At 45.6% G+C, this 18,852-nt stretch overlaps 4 protein-coding genes across 8 annotated transcripts in view; 1 reads left to right on the forward strand and 3 right to left on the reverse strand.

Moving 5' to 3' along the window:
• Positions 1-7,889, reverse strand: part of LOC125761399 (phosphofurin acidic cluster sorting protein 2) — a 34,429-nt gene extending 26,540 nt beyond the window's left edge. For 2 of the 4 annotated variants that reach the window (XM_049422490.1, XM_049422487.1), the window contains exons 1-2: positions 7,617-7,889; positions 5,434-5,718 (exon numbers count right to left, since the gene is read on the reverse strand). In XM_049422490.1, the coding sequence (XP_049278447.1) occupies positions 5,434-5,543 (110 nt within the window). In that variant the 5' untranslated portion in view covers positions 5,544-5,718; positions 7,617-7,889. Of the gene's footprint in view, positions 1-5,433; positions 5,719-7,239; positions 7,494-7,540 lie in introns of those variants that run through there. The other 2 variants (XM_049422488.1, XM_049422489.1) reach the window with 2 other exon arrangements.
• Positions 7,890-8,250: 361 nt separating this feature from the next.
• On the forward strand, positions 8,251-9,965 carry LOC125761406 (3-ketodihydrosphingosine reductase). Its single transcript, XM_049422497.1, has 3 exons — positions 8,251-8,536; positions 8,604-8,846; positions 8,913-9,965. The coding sequence occupies exons 2-3, from the start codon at positions 8,633-8,635 to the stop codon at positions 9,680-9,682; spliced, it is 984 nt and encodes a 327-aa protein (XP_049278454.1). The 5' UTR covers positions 8,251-8,536; positions 8,604-8,632; the 3' UTR covers positions 9,683-9,965.
• Positions 9,966-10,214: 249 nt separating this feature from the next.
• On the reverse strand, positions 10,215-16,745 carry LOC125761394 (mucin-19). The gene is made up of 2 exons (XM_049422478.1): positions 15,503-16,745; positions 10,215-15,423 (listed from the first exon to the last, which is right to left on the reverse strand). Exons 1-2 carry the CDS (start codon positions 15,850-15,852, stop codon positions 10,716-10,718), a joined length of 5,058 nt encoding a protein of 1,685 aa, XP_049278435.1. The 5' UTR covers positions 15,853-16,745; the 3' UTR covers positions 10,215-10,715.
• Positions 16,746-16,859: 114 nt separating this feature from the next.
• On the reverse strand, positions 16,860-18,841 carry LOC125761408 (methyl-CpG-binding domain protein 2). Of its 2 annotated transcripts, XM_049422499.1 has the most exons (4): positions 18,554-18,841; positions 17,846-18,145; positions 17,436-17,613; positions 16,860-17,363 (listed from the first exon to the last, which is right to left on the reverse strand). In XM_049422499.1, the coding sequence occupies exons 1-4, from the start codon at positions 18,673-18,675 to the stop codon at positions 17,052-17,054; spliced, it is 912 nt and encodes a 303-aa protein (XP_049278456.1). In that variant the 5' UTR covers positions 18,676-18,841; the 3' UTR covers positions 16,860-17,051. The 2 variants fall into 2 exon arrangements, with proteins under 2 accessions (XP_049278456.1, XP_049278457.1); XM_049422500.1 differs by lacking the exon at positions 17,846-18,145.
• Positions 18,842-18,852: the final 11 nt, after the last annotated feature.

Raw genomic sequence — 18,852 nt, forward strand, 5'->3', positions numbered from 1 at the left:
GCGCTAAATGCCAAAATCCACCACGGCTAACCCAATCAAATGTGCAGTGCCAAAAAGCATGACGATGGTTGTTCACAGATCGTTACGAACGGTGCGGAACTAGTGACCTTTTCAATACACGCCAACCATCGTTAGGATCGCACCCTGTTTCGTTGCTAACTTTTTTTCTCTATTTAAAGGTTTTTTGAGAAATTATAATAATATCAATATGATTAAAATTAAATTATAATACCGGATTTTGCAGCTCATTTGAAATAAGGTGTAAATCGTTTATTCAAAAAAATCCATTTTGATAATGAAAAATGTAAATGTGATTGTAAATGTTATTTAAAAATCAGCTGTCAAACCCTGTAATTAATTATAATGAAAAGCTTTCCAGTGGTGTAAAAAGATCTAAAAAGCATTTTTTAAAAAAACGTCATCTAAAAAGTCATTTGTTTACATTTCTTTTCCTTATCGATTTGACATTAACCAGAATATTAATGTCAAGTCAAGGTATTTAAAGAATTTTTCAAGAACAGTGACATAGTAAATACTTCCGGTTAATATGAGATTTTCAAGCCAGTATGCAAAATCAGATATTTTAAAATAAAAAAGATTGCCATATTTGAATTGGAATAATAACAAAAAAGATGCTTAAAGTTAGAATATTTAATTCTTGAAACCCATTGCCGCAGGAAAATGCGATCATTGCTCCTGACCATTTCCTAAACTTCCCTGGTTTTAAGAAGCTTGAACTAAAGTATTGGAGCCCTGTATATCAACAACTACATTAAAAACGAATGTTAAAGTGTTAATTATAGCATAACGCAGAAGGTTGAGTTTGAATAACTTTAAACAATCCCTTACAATAAATTTCAGCACACAATTCTACAAAAAAAGCAAGAACAATTGAAACTCCAACAGCTTGCAGCAAAAACCATTTGAAAGTTATTACTTTTATGCATTGCACATGGCTCCCTAAGACCGACCCAACGGTGACGTCCAATTATGTTTCCAATATTGATCATAACAAGCACTGGCACGGGCTTCCGAATGGAGCGTAAGGGTCATGCTCGACCATTCACCTTCATACTTCTGGCAAATGTTCCATTCTGTCGTCCAACGGTGACGCACAACTAAACCCGGTGATTCAGTTTTTTTTTCATGTTCGCAAAGTAGTTTACATTTACATCGATCTAACATTTAACCGAAAAGCGGCGCCAAGAAGAACGACTGCAGCTTTAAAAATGTTTCATTTATGGATGAATTCAAATGAGTTGCAAGTTGCAAAACTTGCGCTCCATAATGAGCATCAATTTAGTCGTAAAGTTTCTTCAGGTGAATCACATTCCAGTGTTGGCCATATGGTTAGAGCTTCATTTTTAATAATTTGCTCCAATTAACGTTTAAATACGATTTCTCGCAGGCGTGTAAAAAGGGGAAAAACCCCTATTTTCGCTAACATGCATCTTCCATTATCAGTGTCACCCTTCGATTGGGTGATGGAAATGAACTTTATTAACCCTTTTCTGCTTAATCTCAGCTCGTAACGCATTAATCAACAACATTTTGATTGGCTTCTTCGCTCCGGATGACAAACCGAACGCCAAGTCAAAGGTCTTGGAATTTCTTTAACTTTATTCTAATAAAAGTTCCCCGCCTGAAGAAGGAATGCATTAATACGGTAGCATATCACCATCAACAAACGCCATCTGACACATCAACCCTCCAAAGAACGATTCATCATCCTTAATTTAAAACACTTTTTTTATTCGGTTCACAGTTAACATGACATTCTTTAGACGCTAAAAAGAACCGATGGGCACGAGATTTTTAGGTACGATTTATGTTGCAGACAGTTCAGTTACACCCGAAAACCCTATGAAACGTGAGAAGAAAAATGGAAAAGAATCTCACGAAATTGTATCTAAAGCAAACAAGAAATAATCTTCACCTTCCCAAGCGCGGATCCCACACGGAAGCCAAACCGACCGTGTAGCGATCGTGTAAAATCTGGGGATTCGCTTCTTCCTTTTTCTTCCTTGTCGAGTATTAATGCTCAATTTTTGAAAACCGAAAGAACGGGATCGATTCACTCTCGTGTGGCACGAATTGTTGTAGTTGCGTTGAAGACGAATGAAATTTTTATCATACACCCGTGGACGTGTCATAGCGATGGTTTATTGCCGTCTGTTGGCTGGTCGAAAATGTGGGTGCAACACGAACTTGAACTTTTCCTTCCCGAAGCATAGTCTTCAAGGTATTTATTTTAAGTTGCTCTATGCTTTCCGCTTCTGGCCATAACCAGAGCACCGACAGGGGAAAAAAGGTCCAACGGTTTCAACCATGTATCGCCAAGACCTAAAAGAAGTAGCAGCAGCAGTTTCTACAACTATAAACACACCATCAAACTCAACTACGCAACGGAACGCAACGGTAGAACGATGCAATTAAAATTATAATAAATTACTACGGTACGCATCCGACCCATCAAGGAAGGGGGTGGGGGCCAAGTAAAGCTCGGGATTTTGGGGCTTGTTTATACAGTATTTTTATCACATCTTTCCGCAAAGCCATATAATCTCATCATCGCTATAGCTCTGTTCTATTCCCGTGCGTTTGATGAAAAGATGAAAGCAGAATTCGATACACACAGCTTGTAAGGTAGATGTGAAAAAAAGGATAGAGATTTTGGCTTGTTCAGTGACAAAGCAAAAGGGGGTCTTTAACTTAGTATCCACCTTCGAAATGCAGACAACAATTCTCAACAAAGCACGCAAGCAAGTAAACGAATTAGGATTAAAAATTAAATAACACTTTCCATAGGAAAGCGGCACATTAATTGCTACCAAACCGGTCGGTTGGTTCATGAAACGGTCATAAAATATCACATCCAAAAAAAGGGCGAACAGCCGAATCTCAACCGGTATCAAACACGACCTGGTCCACGAGCAGCATTGGCAGATTTTTATAAATAGTGTTAGTCGTCGCTGCAATAAAATATTTTCGTGCGCTTTCGGTGTTTGATACAACCGTAGCGAACATAAAATGGATGTTGGATCGTTCGGGTGTTTTTTTTTCTTCTTGCGATTCTATGGAAATGATGTCAAATCTGAAGTACCTATAATGGCTTAGGGAGCGTTCTACGACTCTCCACGACAAGACATGCGACAGGAATGTTGCTGGTTTATAGATACTTTGCGCCCCGTGCCTACATTCGTCGCTTTATGCGACATGAAACAAAACAAACAAAACCGTGTGCGATCGATTCTCCATCACACAGCATGAAACATGTCGAACAAGTGCGACATTGTGCAAGAAAGTTTAATTATGTGTGATATGTCTGGGGGCGGCCCGATGGTGCATGTGATAAACGGCGCCAGTCCACACGGCCGGACCGGGTTCAAATCCCATCCGGATCGTTCCCCCGTAGCAAGGACTGACTATCCGGCTACGTGGTAAAAATAAGTCTAGTAAGCCAGAAATGGCCGGCGTGACCTGTAAGGTCGTTAAGCCAAGAAGAAGAAGAAGATGTCTGATATGTTCGATTTCGATCTAAAGCTGTAAGAGCACAACACAGAAGGGATTAACTAATAATAAATACTGCAAAAAAAACAGTAAAATTATTTAAAAAAACACTGATAATGTTTCTTCGAAAAATGTTTAACAAAGTTTTCTTGTTTATATTTTTTTTCCTTTTTTTCACTAATTTCAGAAATGAGCTTTTCGCACAAACACTACTGCCCGGCTTAATATTTATTGTCAAAAGACCTAAATATTTGTTCCCGCCCGTCATTCATCAGTACCAGCTTTGTTGATTGAGGTCAACAGCATCAGAGAATTGGGAAACTCGTCGTGAAAAAAACATGTTATTACCGGTACGCCGGTCGAAAAGTCAAGCAACCTTTCAAAAGTGCTGTCATTCCAATTTTCCAAGAAAGCCATTTGCCTTCTCCGCGAAAGGAAAAATCACTGAATTTCCCCGGTTTCGTGGAAAACCCTATTTCTCACGATCAGCCAAAAACCGACGGTGTATATCAGAAGGAGGTGGAGAGGGGTGGGCGTGGGGCTGAAGTAGGAAAAATCATACACACGACAGGCGTTCCATTCCTTCTGCCGCCCTTGAACACGATTGAAAAACGAAAAGAATAACATACAGCAAGAAGATTGTCTAATAATCATCATCACGATGAATGACGAATGGGACACACATAGAAAAGTGTGTGTATGGTCCTTTTTTTTAAAGAGCACTAGAAACATCCCCCAAACGTTCCTGATTTTTTTTTGCTCGATCGAAAAGAGTGTTTCTTCACAGGAAAATATTTAGTACCGCGCCTTGGTTTGACTTTCCGTGCTTGTTGCCGCATGCACACAGAATATCAAAAGTGAAAATCACTGTATCTGGGTCAACGACATATTCTTGGCGGGTTCAACGATTCTCACCCGTTTCCAGTGTGGTCGGGGGGTTTGATGATTATGGAAGCAGAGCGCGAAAGGCGTAATAATAAACCATTGAGAACAGACGGATAGAATGGCATAGCAGTTAGACTATTGTTATTATTATTGTTATTTAACGGGTGGGTTGGGGGGAGGGGAGGAGAGGTATCTCTGTTCCATAGGAATGTGGAAGTGATCTCACCGTGCAGAGAAAAATATTTCCTTTTTTCTTCATCAGGTTTAAGGGAAGTAGGGAAAAACCATCCCCATTTCCTCACAAACCGGGCAAATAAAAAATGGCCATAGTAAAAATTTTATTCTACCACAAAATGATTCTTATGCTTGCGAGAGAAAGACCATGCACATTCCATACATGATTGCAAGGTAAAGAATTTCAGATGAAATTAGCATATTGGCTACTTCTCTTACGCTTCAAACCACTTTGCAATGAAGCTGTGTGGCTGCTGCAGCTGCTTCTGCTACGCAATATAATTACAGCCCATTATTACTATCCCGGACCATAGCAAACCATGGGATGATGGTCGAGATGGAAACTGATTCTTTTTTCCTTTCCTTTTTTTTTGCGCCCCATTTTCAATCGGGCAAACCTTCCCCCTGGAGAGCATAGAGAGCGATTGAGAGCATAAATTGCATGCCGAATGGAGAGCGCAAGGTTTTTTTTTCTTTTGGGGGGAAAAGAGAAAATTAGTAACATGATGATGTAAAAGCGGAGACAGAAAGCAGGCTGGGCGCAATTGCATACACACCCAAACAATTGCAATTTTGCATCATTACGATGGTTCGCTGCAGTTCGCTGTTTCGCTAGAGGAAAAGAGAGCTTCGAGAGATGGGTCGTGAAAATCGTTAAGCTCCCGGTGGTTCTAATGAGGCGAACGGTACTGAATTCCATCGAAAGACGCCATTCGGGTTCATTGCCTGTCACCCATCTAAGTCTGTCCGTTTTCCCCCGTCCCACGATGGCTTCCTATGCACTAACAGTAACATTTTCCTTACCTTGGAATGCAGTTCGATGGTGTCCGGTCCACTTCCCAGGCGGCAAACAATTTCATCGGGACGGGTTTGGTCATGGCCATCCGTTCGAATTTCGTTACTTTGTCGGCCATTGCGTGCGAGTGTTTTATGACGGCTGCTTTCACGTTTCACGATTCACTCTTTATTTCTTTATTTCCACACATATAAACACACACACAGAAACGCATACACTTAGAACACTAGCCCCCCCTCAATAGAGGGGCGTTCAAGAAGTGGGGTAAAATTTTCACCCTTCCGGGACAATTTCTACACAAAAGCGGCGGGGCGAAAAGATAGCAAAATGGATAAATTAGCACCAATAAAACCAATTTTCACTACACCACGGGAACTGCTGCCGATGTGGAAGGACCTGCACCAACGCACAAAGATACTTTTGGGAACAGGGTTTTGTGCTCACTCTGGTTCGCCCAAGGTTTGCCGAACATATTCGCCGGGAACTATGGCAACGGACCGGATCTACGGCTCTCAATCGGTGTGCTTTAAAACGCTCCCAACCTGCCGGAAGTTGAAGGTGGTTGGGCGCTCTTGCTAGTTGCCTTTGCTTTCTCTCCCAATCTCACGCACAATCTTGGGAAGCCTTCGCTCGTTTTGCTCACCGTCCATTTGGATATAGCACGGGCCAGACACAAACACCGTAATGAGGATGGAACAACGATTCCTGTTTTCAATCGATCATGCAAAAATGTGGCGGGAAGGTAAGGAGAAGAAAGGGGGAGGGTCGAAAGGAAATTTTTTGTCCAAAAAGGCACATGCTTCGATTAAGAATGTTTCATCTTTATCTTCAAGCACCATTTGATACGTTTATCTTCCTTTCTCTTTCCTGCGCACACTGTCACTTTCGAACCTTTTTGAAAACGCATCGTGCAGACGCTTACTTCCGGTTTTTTGCTTTCACTTTCCCGGAGCGATAAAGATTTCGATACGATTTGTTTTTTTGCTTCTTCTTTTCTTTCTCTCCTTCTGCGTTTATCTTATGCAAAACCTTTCCGTTACACACATATTACGGCACACCCACACACATGTGGAGGGTGGTGGAATTGTGGATGAAGGGAAAGGGTGTGCGACAGGGCATACCACTTCTCGCGCAACAACAACACAACAAAGAAACCCACACACACACTCACACACACACGCGCGCGCATAAACTATGCTCGCGGCAAGCATACGGACAAAACGCACCCATCCACACACACGCACACACATACACGCTCAATGATCAATGAATGGATGGATGAGAGAAGAAGCTACAGCACCGTTCACGTCACAGTAGGCCGTACTTAAAGGAATTGTTTTCATGTTAGCCGTTAATGGCGCACATTAGTCACCGGCAAAGGGGATTGCGTGAATGCGGGGGAAAAGGAAGCTGAAGGGATTAAACAATTTACTACAATACCGTTTTTTCTTTGCATAATTGTCTGTAGGCACGTATTGTGTCTGTGGTATCTGTGTTCTATGTTGTTTTTTTATCTTTCCAAAACACTTATCAACTTTTGCCTAAATTTTGCTACTTCCTCGGTACTGTTTCCACTTTCACAAGGTTTTATACAACTTTTCATATTTACATATACAAAATATGCAACAGGGCCACCTTATCGTGCTTCTCCTAATAGCCAAAGCCGGGAGCCTCCCTCGTCTTGTGACCAAAAACCTATCTGTCTTCTGCCGGGAACCGGAGTTGAAGAATAGCAACAACAAAAACTACACCACAGGTCAGAATCAGCGAGATAAACACACATACACACGCGTCTATAAATCGAGGAAACTCACACCTGGGCCCCCGTTTCAGAAAGAAGCAACGCGGCCGAAATTACTGCCAAACGCCTGGAGCCACTCGTACCGAATGATGTTTTTCTTACAACAATGCACAGATTTTCCATCGCAACATAAATATGCAACCACTAACACAACCAACGGACATAAAGCGGGCCGGATGTCCAACGCCCTAAAATCATTCCCGTGTCTGCGAGATTGCCATCGGCGCTCCCGGTTTTTCGCGGATTCTGTGTGCAACCCTTGTTGCGCCGTGAAGTTTTCCGCACGTACGTGTGCACGGCATGTGTGCACCTACCCGCCAATAGGCAGCTGTGGATCGTTTATGCTGCCACCATTCGTTTGCAGCATGAAGCACAATGAATTTCACTTACATAGCACAATTTTACACACAAAACGGCACACGGCACACACCAAGTCGATTCGCACTTCTTCACGGGAGGAAGAAAACGGGAACACAATCGACACAATGCAGCGTTCGAGGCGAACAAAAGCCAACCACGGCACTATGGGTTTTACTTCGACTTCACACCGTCTGCAATTTGTTCTTTTAAATTACCACTTGTTTTTGAATGAAAGTTTGACAGTTATGCTGTATAAAATGTGCAAAATATATTCTAGATTATTAATAGTGCCAATAAGATGCAAAAGTTGCACAATTTATAAGGCGTGTAAAACAAACTGTCCTTTTTATGTACGGTGCACGAAAATTTAGACAACTACTTGTGCCCATAGTTGAGAAAAGCAGAGCGAGATAACCCTATTATCAAAACGAGAGGCACGAACAATTTCGCCCCGCAACGATTTGACAGCTACCCATCTTAATTGTGTGACTCTTGTGTATGCAAAAAAATGTTCAAAAGTTGTTAAAAATTAAATGAAAACACCGAACCGCTTGATAAAAGATAACTAAAATTGTTTACTATTTCTTTATTTTTTTCACTTTTAAATAGATTAATTATCGGCTAATGTTAAAACAACTTTTATCTTTCGAAAATATGTACGAACCTTGACATTACAACAGTGTAGCTCGATCTACATTACAGTGTAGTAACGATGTTTTGTTTACTTTACAATTCCGGCAACACTCGCAAAGAATAACGAAATAGTTTAACTTTAACTTCTTTACTCAAAAACAAAAACTAATATTTACATAAAGATCATTTTCTCTCTTCATTCCTACCATTCCCTTCAACGTGGTTTCAGTGGTGTACGGACAACATTTATCTCTTATCAGCAAGTTTACCAATTCTGTCAATCGATCTACGGATCCGAAAAGCACCAATCGGATAAGGTGAGGAGTGGTCCCTGATACCATATCATTTTGCATGTCTATTAACTCATTTTCCCCTTTTTTGCAGGCTATTTGCATTCAGAGCAATCGAACACGATGAACCATTCCACCGAAATCATACTGACCATTGCCGGCATTGTGCTGGTACACGGTTTAATTTTCTACTTTCTCACCCGAAAGTCACGGCTGATAAAGGGCAAACATGTGGTCGTCACGGGCGGTTCCAGTGGGATCGGTCTGTGGGCAGCAATCGAATGCGTTCGATTAGGGGCCCACGTTACCATCGTTGCACGCAATGTGCCTCTGCTGGGTAAGGAATGATGTGTCAACGTATCTCACGCCAGAAAGTATTAAATAAATAATGTTTTGTTTTTAGAAAAAGCGAAAGAAGAGCTGGAAAAGCGGCGGATTCGTGACACGCAGCTGATCCAGTTCCGTTCGTTGGATCTCTCCAAGAGTTACGATGCGGTAAAGAACACGCTGGAAGAGTTAGAACGAACGGTCGGACCGATCTACATGCTTATCAACTGTGCCGGTATGGCGATTTGTGGTACGGTCGAGGAAACATCGATCGAGGACGCACGGAAACTGATGGATGTTAACTATTTCGCTACCTACTACCCGACGCGCTACGTTTTGCCAAAGATGAAGGAAGCTGGGGACGGTATCATCGTAATTACCGCATCCCAGGCAGCCTTGATGGGAATCTACGGTTACGGTGCGTATGCCGCATCAAAGTTTGCCCTCCGAGGGCTAGCGGAAACGATCGCAATGGAGGCTCGGCACCGTGGCGTTAGTGTGACGCTTGCCCTTCCGGCCGATACCGATACGCCCGGGTTTGAGGCGGAAAATCGTTCCAAGCCGGAAGAAACGAAAATCATTTCCGGATCGGGTGGTTTGGCCAAACCGGAGCATGTCGGCAAGCGGATCGTACAGGACGCACTGAAGGGTTCATTTTTCTCCATTATGGGACTGGAAAGTTGGGTGTTGAGCATTCTGTGCGTCGGTATGGCACCGTGGCGTGGACCATTGCTGAGCTTCGTACAGTTTTATCTGTTGGGACCATTGCGGTTGATCGGGCTGGCGCTGCAGTGGAATTTCCAGCGTATTATCAAGAACTGTGCCAAGCAGCGGCAACGTACATGAATGACCAACATGTTTAGACCACAAACATAGGCGTAGAATGCGATGGCGATCAAACTAAATGTAACGGAATCCACCAAAAAACCGATAGAAACACTTTGCAACAATATCCTCCACATCCTTTAGGGACGTGTAATTTGATTCTTACCTTCAACACAAAACATATAAAGCCAGCATGATTGTGTATTTAAATAGAATTCTTATAGCACAAATTTAAAAAAATATTGATTTATGTAAAGCATCATTTCTTGAAACATTCGTAATAAAACAAAAAAACAGTATTGTATGTTGTTAAGATTTCAAAATTTACTATTACGGCAAATGTTATTTAACTTTCCTATGTTTTCTTATACCAATTATACCGTCTCCTGTAAATTACACCTTTCGCCATATAGCCAATGTTATATCAAACTAAACACAGCGGGTTCTTATCCTCGCCTTTGTCGTAACAATCGCAACCCGGTCTTAATGAATATTTAAATCTAAAGAAAAGAGGGGCAAAAAAAACATTTACTTTACTGTACTGTTGTGTTAATTCCGTTTCGTAACTGGAGGTTGTGGTTGTAATTTTATTAATCTTTCTCGTTTTTTTTTTTACAAATTCATCACCTGTTTCATATACATACACATAAACACGCACTTCGCGCAAATTTCCCTATCACTATCAATTTTCACCATTGGCAAATGGGACACGATCTGTTAGCCAAAACAGCTGATGGCTGTGAAGAGTATGAAGAGCTACAGCACAATGCAAAACATATTATCAACAAGAAGGAGACTTATTTTTGACAAAAAAATCGCCAGAAAATATGTACGTTGGAACTTTGATAGTGCGAGAAGTTGTAAACAGAGAGTGTGGCTCTGGATTAAGGCAATATAGGCAGACAGGCATTGCGAAACTTCATCCCCCGGCTCACAAAAAAGAACTATCTTGCCCGAGAAGGGAGCCGGCGGCTTGTCCTTCCACGTTCACCGATTACTTACGCACGGTAAACTCTTAAACAAACGTGTGCTCAACAACGAACCCTTGTTACGGTCACTTAACACGCCTCGTTGCCACCTTTATTCGTCGCTGGCCAACCGTCGGACCGTTAGGCGTCGAGTTTGTACCGATGCTAAATGTGGGCATGACGCCTCCACCGGGCACAACGCCACCCACCCCGGGTGCACCAAAAGCGGGTGGTGCACCGAACGCTGGTGTAACACCTCCGACCATTCCGAACGGTTGCTGTTGTTGTTGCTGCTGCTGTTGTTGACCAGCCAGATTAGCGCCAAAGTTAAACGCTGCTCCCGGTTGTTGCTGTGGCTGGGGGGCTACGGCCGCAACATTTCCGGCGGAGAAATTAAATGGTGACGATAGACCTGCTCCACCGACACCCGGACCCTGTTGCTGCTGCTGCTGCTGCTGTGTTGCCGTTGCACCGAACGTGAATGGACCGGGTGTGGATGACGCATTGTTGCCGGCAGTTGATCCTCCACCATTAACCATTGCGCCGAATGTGAAGGGTGACGCGTTGCCGGCTGGATTGTTGTTGCCCGTTGCTAAAGGTGAACCAAACATCGGCGGTGAGGCCACATTACCGTTCGTATTAACGTTACCGATTCCACCAGTAAAGTTAAACGGTTTGGCCGCATTCGAACCAAGGTTAAAGTTAAAACCACTTGGCGCACTGGGCGTAGTCTGCTGCTGTGCGGTCATATTGTTTTGTGGCATCACAGCGCCAGCATTGTTGTTCGAAGCGGTCGCACCGAACGTGAACGGTTTGTTCGGTGTCGTCGTTTGATTGGCACCGATACCATTCGCTAAACCACCACCACCACCACCAGCCGCATTAAAGCCACCGAAGGTACTGCCGCCACCGGCATTCGTGGCACCGAACGTTCCGGTTGATGCGTTGTTATTGTTCGATGCCGGACTGTTTGCGTTGGTCGCACCGAAGGTAAACAAACCGCCGGACGAAAGTGATGCCGTTTGTGGTGCTGCCGGTTGTCCCACATTGTTCGATACAGTCTGAGGTCCGTTCTGTTGTTGTGCTCCGAAGATGGAACCGGGTGTAGGATTTGCGCCACTTGCCGTTGCTGTTCCCGGTCGTGTAGCATTGCTGAAGATGGATCCACCACCGAATGTTGGAACCGGTCCGGTACCGTTCATAGCGCCGGCACCAAACGTGGGCACGGCGGAAGTAGAAGTGTTGCCAGCGACATTTCCACCGGCATTGTTTGTGACGGACATGGAGCCAAAAATGGTGGACCCTTGGTTAGTGGCCGCTGTCGCTTTATTTGCAACCGCACCGAAGGTAAACGGTGTCGCGTTGGTGGACGTACCCGTACCGGTACCGAATGTGGGTACGATTTGAGAATTTGCTAGTCCTGCACTTGGTTGTTGTGGTTGGGTTGCTGTGTTTTGTTGCGTACCTGTTGCTAACGGAGCTGCTGGTTTGGTTGATCCGAATGTGAAAATTCCACCCGTAGGAGTAGGCGCACCCGGTTGCGTTCCCATTGGTGCAGCTTGGCCAAAGATTGAAGCCGTTGCGCTGAGAGCATTATTCGGTGCTCCATTCGTTGGTGGAGGTGGCGAGGTGGCCACTTTAGTAGCACCGAAAGTGAAGGGAGAAGATGAAGGTGCTCCTGGTGCGGTACTGCCAGTAGCGGCCCCGAAGATGGAAGTTCCCGTTGTTGTGTTTCCTGATCCGGCTGTAGGCGCTTGTCCACTGCCAGCAATCGCAGCACCGAATATGGACGATGCAGCATTCGGTTGGGGTTGTGGTGCTGCTGTAGCGAAAAGATTCCTTTTACTACCACTACCGTCGGACGGTGCGTTACTAGTGGCGGTCGTGGCAGCTCCAAATATGTTGGCGGTTGTTGCAGGTGCCGGTTTCACGCCACCGAACATGAATGGTTGCGCTGGTGCAGTAGTTGCAGGTGCATTCGTGACAGTTCCGCCCGCAGTCGAAGCCGTTGTCGCTGCTGCAGATGTTGCACTTCCGGCAAGTGAACCAAACGTCGGGAATGTTGTTGTGGGCGCCACGGAAGATGAAACAGCATTGTTTATACCGGTCGCCGTAGGACTAGCCTTTGCCACCGCTGCTGCTGCTGCTGCTGCGCCAAACGTAAACGTACTGGCAGGTGAAGCGTTCGGTGTGGAACTAACACTGCCAAAGGTGAAAGCACTAGCAGCAGTCGATGGTAGGGTCGTGGTTGAAGAGGAACCCACCGTACTGACCATCGTGCTGGATGGTGATAAGGATCCAGCACCGAACGTTGGGATTGTCGCGGGTGTAGTTGCAGGTTTATTGCTGGCAGCACTGTTGAAACCGAAGTTAAAGGTAGGAGGCACTGCTGCTGCTGCTGCTGCTGCTGCTGAAGATGATGTCGTCAACGTTGGCACCGTCGATATTGTGGTGCTGTTGCTATTGGTTTGCTGTTGCGCGGATGATGTGGTCGCTAACGTTAGAGACGAGGGAAGTTTGAAGCCACCGAACGTGGAACCAGCGCCGAAGGTAGGTAAAGTGGCACTTGATGTCATGAGCGGTGATGTGGTTGTTGCCGTTGGTGATACTATTGTCGTGGATGCTCCACCCGTGAAGGAGAATGTTGATGTACTGGTTGGCGTCACTGTAGTGGTGGTGGCGGCCGTGGATAATGTTACCGGACTGCCACCGAACTGTAGGACCGGTGTGGGAAGCTTACCATCAATGGCCGGTGAGAACGAAATCAAATTCGAGTTCGCCAACGCAGCGAGCGGACTACTGTTTGACGGAGCGGTAGACTTTTGTGCAGGTGTTCCAAACGTGAATGTTGTTGCCGTAGTAACCGTGCCGCTTTCTCCACCCGTTGTAGTTGTGACGGGTTTAATTGGCAACACAAATGCCGAACTCGTGGTCGTAGTGGGTAACGTTGAAGGAACGGTAGCGGTCGCATTGCCAGAACCGAACGTAAACGTTAGAGATTTTGCAGCATCTGTCGGGGCGTTGCTTACTTTCGGGGGATTCTCTTCGTTCGGTTTTGTAACGGTCGTTTCTGTGCTTGGCTCCTTGGATGGAGGTGAAGCTATCTTGCCCAGCCCGGTATCTTTGATAGGGTTGTTTATCAAAGCCGATAAACCGTTCGTGACGGTAGACGAAGAAGACGACGTCACAGTACTAACGGAAGTCACGCTCGTACCCGTTACGGTTACAGATTTCGAAGCAACGCTCGTTGGAAGTTCTTTGGGCACTGCCGCATCGACGGTATCGTTTGCGGAAGTGGACCGTGGACCTAAATTGAATCCCGTGCGTGACTGTGCGAGTGCTTGCGATAAACGTGGCGGTTGTTGCTGTTCCACCTCCTCTTCATAGTCGTCCAGGTCGCCGCTCAAACACTTCAGCATCACAGTTAGCTTCGAGGGGGCCGGTTTCTTGAGCGGATCGCGCGAACAACTAAATCCGCTCGCACTCGACCCGGTCAAGGTTACGTCGTTAGGCGATTTTTCTTTCGGCCGCACGAACTGTACCTTTCCGCTTCCTTCGCCGTGTTCGTCTTCTTCACCATCGCTCGTTATTATTCGGCTGGTGCTCCTAGCTGACGGTGAGCTGGATTTATCCGTCAACGAGGATGATATCGTAGGTTCATACGGCCGGTTAAACAGTGTTATCTTTGGTGGGGCGCGGTGAAGCGGTGGTGCCTGCTCCATCGGTTCTCTACTAACATCGCGAACCGGTTGTTTCCAGTGGTCAAGATTCGAGCTGGTGCGGTTAGTGTGACCATTGGACGCTCTCGGGCTCTCGCTTCGCCTCAGCGATTCCGGTGTGTTTAGTGCCATGTTGGAGAACTTCTCCGGTGTCGCCAGTCCGACCACGGTGGAAGAGGACGTTGGCATTGCCGGCGAGGACATGCTTATCGACGAGGGTTGATACGCGTTAAAGCGTCGCTCTGCCCTTGGTACCATGTTGCGCTTCGGTGTGTTCATCGTGACCAAACTGGAGCTAAGCGAACTGAGGATATCATTGTTTTTGATGCACAAACGCTTCTTTTGCGACTGTTGTTCACCACCGGAGCTAAGCACACGGGCCACACCACCCAATCCGGGTCCCAGCTCCGACGGGGACGAAGGGCTGCTTTCCGATGCCTGTTCGCGGCTTCTCTTCGTAGCTATCCCATGCGTTCCAATCGCAACGGCTGCCGTCGACGTTGGTGGCCCACTACCGGCCGCATCTAGCTCCGACAGCTCCTGGCACTGCTTCTTGATTCGATCCGCATCCAATTCCTCGCTGTTGATGCGCTTTCGGGATATTTCCTTCAGTGCATCGAGTACACTTCGGGTAGGTGTCGCTTCCAGCTCGGCACACGGTGTGATAACGCGATTTTCAACGTCCGCCTCATCACCACCACCACCACCATTGCTACTGGTGGGGCCATTCCGGGCCGACCCTAAACCGCTAAACAAAGACGCTTCGCTTGCGGATTCGTTTGTGGTCGGCAGAAGCAACGAACCGCTGCGAAAAATGCTGCTACGCTTGTTCGTGTGAAAGAGCGAGCGTTCCGGTGGGGCTATGCGAACCATGCTGAAGTTCCCATTCCGACGGGACGCATTACTGTTTGCGTAACGTAGCTCCTGTTTTCGCAACTGGACCAGCGGGAACTGACCCGGTTTGTTGTACACGCTCGATAGAGACTGGGAACGATTCATTGCTTGGGACTGACTGCGATCGTAATAGCGTACCAAACGATTCACCAAACCGGGACTTTGCGCATCAGTAAGAACGCTATAAGAACGAGACAAGGGGAAAAATACACTTGAAACGTTCAATTTGCCAAAATTGTTACGATAAAAACACAACTTACCGTGAATTTGCACGGCCAATTCCCGTTAGATTCCCACTGCTTTTGAACAGTGTGCGATGTTGGTTCAGTAACGGTGAGGTGGGCCTCCGTTTGGACTGTCCACCGATGCTGGTACCGTTCCAGGCTGAACTGAAGCTGGTGCCGCCGATGTGTGTCGATTCAGCCACCGGCGGTGTACTGAGTGTTCGATCCAAGCCCATCGCACTGCCCGCAAAGGAACTCATCCTTGACGGCGTACATTGATTCCTGTTCGCTGACGACGATGACGGTGGGCCAGATTTCATCGTGCTGCGTGCTTCCGCCGCCTGATTCGTACCCGATCTTTCCCGTTCCATCGATCGATCGAACATCGCCGTCGCGTTACCACACTGACCCGCCGCCGCACGTTCGCGTCTTAACCTTCAAAACTGCACGACACAAACGACACTTTTGTATCGTTGCGACGCTACTCCGCTGGGCTTAGTTGCAAGTAAATGCACTTTGTTGATGCACTAGACTACCGCGCGGTACATACTTCCTAGTCCCAAAAACGGATCACAAACGTACGAACGCAAACACACACACGCACACACAAACACACAGCCGAGCAAACACCTTTTGCGCAAACTTGCTTGACGTTTTACGGCGGGAGGTCCAAGCTTGGTTGCTTCCCTCCAAGCTATACTTCTACGGAGCGCACAGATACGAAGGTCAACGTACCACCACTGTCCGACTGTGTCCTTGCTACTTTGTCGTTTTGATAAACGATTATCCTGGACGTAATTTCCACGCTACAGGAAATTATGCTCGCAAGTGTGGTGGCTGCACTAACTATTTTGGTAGAAAATTATAAAAGTTATGACTCGCTGTTGACACTTACCATGTCACTTTGACATGCTCTAGTGTGGTGGCTGTCATTTTGTTCGTGAGTGGACAAAAAGTATCTTTGCCCATAGTCCAAGAGAGTTCAAGGCAATGGAAATGGAACATAATTACGAAAAGAATGGAAATTTGCTTATTTCAACATAAATTGTTAAAGTTTATTGTGTAATCTTATGCTCCAACTTAAATATGAAGCATTTAACGACGGTACAAAGCCGTTTGTTTAGAGTCAGAATTTGTCGGAGATAACGGAACAATTGAATACGTTTTGGAAAAGATCTGGAAGCTAGGGTTTTGTAAATATATTAAATTATGCATATCTCTTTGTCTAGACCGTACCTTAAAATACTAGAATCCGAACACTAAAATATTGTTGTACTATATTTATGATGTAGATATTAGAAGATCCTCCCAAAGCAGCGATCCCGTCCTGTTGTGATCGTTCCTGAAGGGACCATAGGAATATCTATACGGCAAAAGAAGATTTTGGCGGATATATTTTTGAAAAGTTCAAGGTATGTTTGTGTATTTCCATCATACAGGCTTATACGAATAAGTAAAAAGTAAGAATCACGTCTAGCAGTAAAATAGTGTGTAAGGTGTAGTAAGCGACCGGTTGATGTTGTTAGGTTGCTGTTCCGATCGAGGATGTCAGTACTCGCTCTCTCCTTAGGCTGTGTGGAAAAGCTTAGGCACGTAGCGCCTCCTGTAGCCGCAATCGGGCGTACTGTACGCGCTCTTCCTGTCGCTTCACATCTTCCTCCGTAATGGTCACGTTCGTCATGAGCGGTTGGTGTGGATTGATGAATACGCCAGCATTCGTATTTAGGGACGTTTTCGATGCCGTCTGTCCAGTTACGGGAAGTGTGTTGTGGTGCAAGGCCGTGGCTAACGACTGCAGCACCGTCGTTTCCCTTATACCCGGCCCTATCGGGCGCAATCGTTTCGGTAGTTCGATTGAACCGATTTCTTCGTTATGCGTATTGCTTGATCCGAGATTCTGCCGAGAGATGAGAGCATTTTAATTGAATGGGTTTAACGAATGCATTCGTGTGAAACGTGTTATGAATACCTCTAAACGCTTTTCCCAAAAGAGCTGTTTCGGTTTCACCTGATTGCCGTGCTGAAGTTCGCGCTTCACTTTGGCATTGTCGGGTTCCTGCGATCTCACAACCGTTACGGGCTGCTTAAAGATCGAAGCCGTCTGTCTGATCGGTGGAATAAGCGATGTGTCCGCTCGCATCGCTCGACTGCGATATGTGCAAAGGAAAGCAAAGAATTAGTAACTTCATAAAGATTCGCACACAAGCCCCCCTACAACGGATAAAAAGCATGCGTAGTAATAACAGTAATGCTACGAAAAAGAAAACATTAAATTAAAATTTATTTACAATACGAAGTTTTGCAAACACGACTAATAAGATCCCCAAAAACCAACCAACGGCCCCTGGTTCTTCGCGAACTCCTACTAATCGAAACTACCTGTAGTCGTACTGAGATGGCGGTTTCACACCACAACCGGTGCTGATCGGTGTTGCATTGAGTGAATTGCTTCCACCGAGTGGAACTGATGATGGGGGCAACTTCCTGCGCAGGGCACTGCTGTTTGGTTGCTGCAGCAGATGATAACCCGGACCATGGTGTGTGTGCAGAAGCTGAGCTGCGGCCACCGACGGTGGTGCAATAATGCGTCCCGCCTGATAATCGAACGTGGACAGATCGATCGTATCGCCGAGAGCACGGGCAAGCTGTGGTTTACTTTCAATTTTCTTCCCCGATGGACTTCCAGTGCGGAATGAATGCAGGGATAATTTGGGGGGTGGGGTGGAAGTTTGGACGAAAGCATTGTAGCATAAGTTTATAGCAACGGGACACACATCCACACGCACACAGTTCCAACAGTGAGTTCCCGTGCTTAGTTTGGAAATTTGGAAACCGCCAATTCGATAATAATTTTGTCGCAATAGTTGAACGAACGCAAAGTGTCGGTTGAGTGGTTGGGATTTTTGCTAAAGCAAGGGTCCATTACCAATTCCTTTCTTTGAGCGTGTACCAGCACTCCAATCTCATTCAATCAGCGACGATACAACATGCCGATCAAGCCACTAAATTTTGAACAACCAATAAAAGCTAACCCGTGAACGCACGCCATACAAACCGTTGAAGATGCAGCACACCACATTGTCTTACCTATAGTAATAAACATCGACTTTTCCAGCTGAAAGGCCTGTCTTGCGAAGTACCTCTTCCCGTTGCCAACCCTTCGGTAGAGCAACACAATCGTTTCGTTTCCTTTCGATCGATACGTTCATGGTGCGGCTGAATGTTGACGACGAATCGTAACGATACAAATGGATGCTTTTAATTACACTAAACACTATCAGATTTTCGCTTATCGTAAAAGAAGTGCGGTATTTTCTGTGCAAAATACAGCTAACGGCACAGCTCTAGCGTTGTTTGTTTGTTTGTCTCTGACAACAGAGCTTTCT

This window comes from Anopheles funestus, chromosome 2RL, assembly GCF_943734845.2.
Source record: "Anopheles funestus chromosome 2RL, idAnoFuneDA-416_04, whole genome shotgun sequence".
NCBI lineage: Eukaryota > Metazoa > Arthropoda > Insecta > Diptera > Culicidae > Anopheles > Anopheles funestus.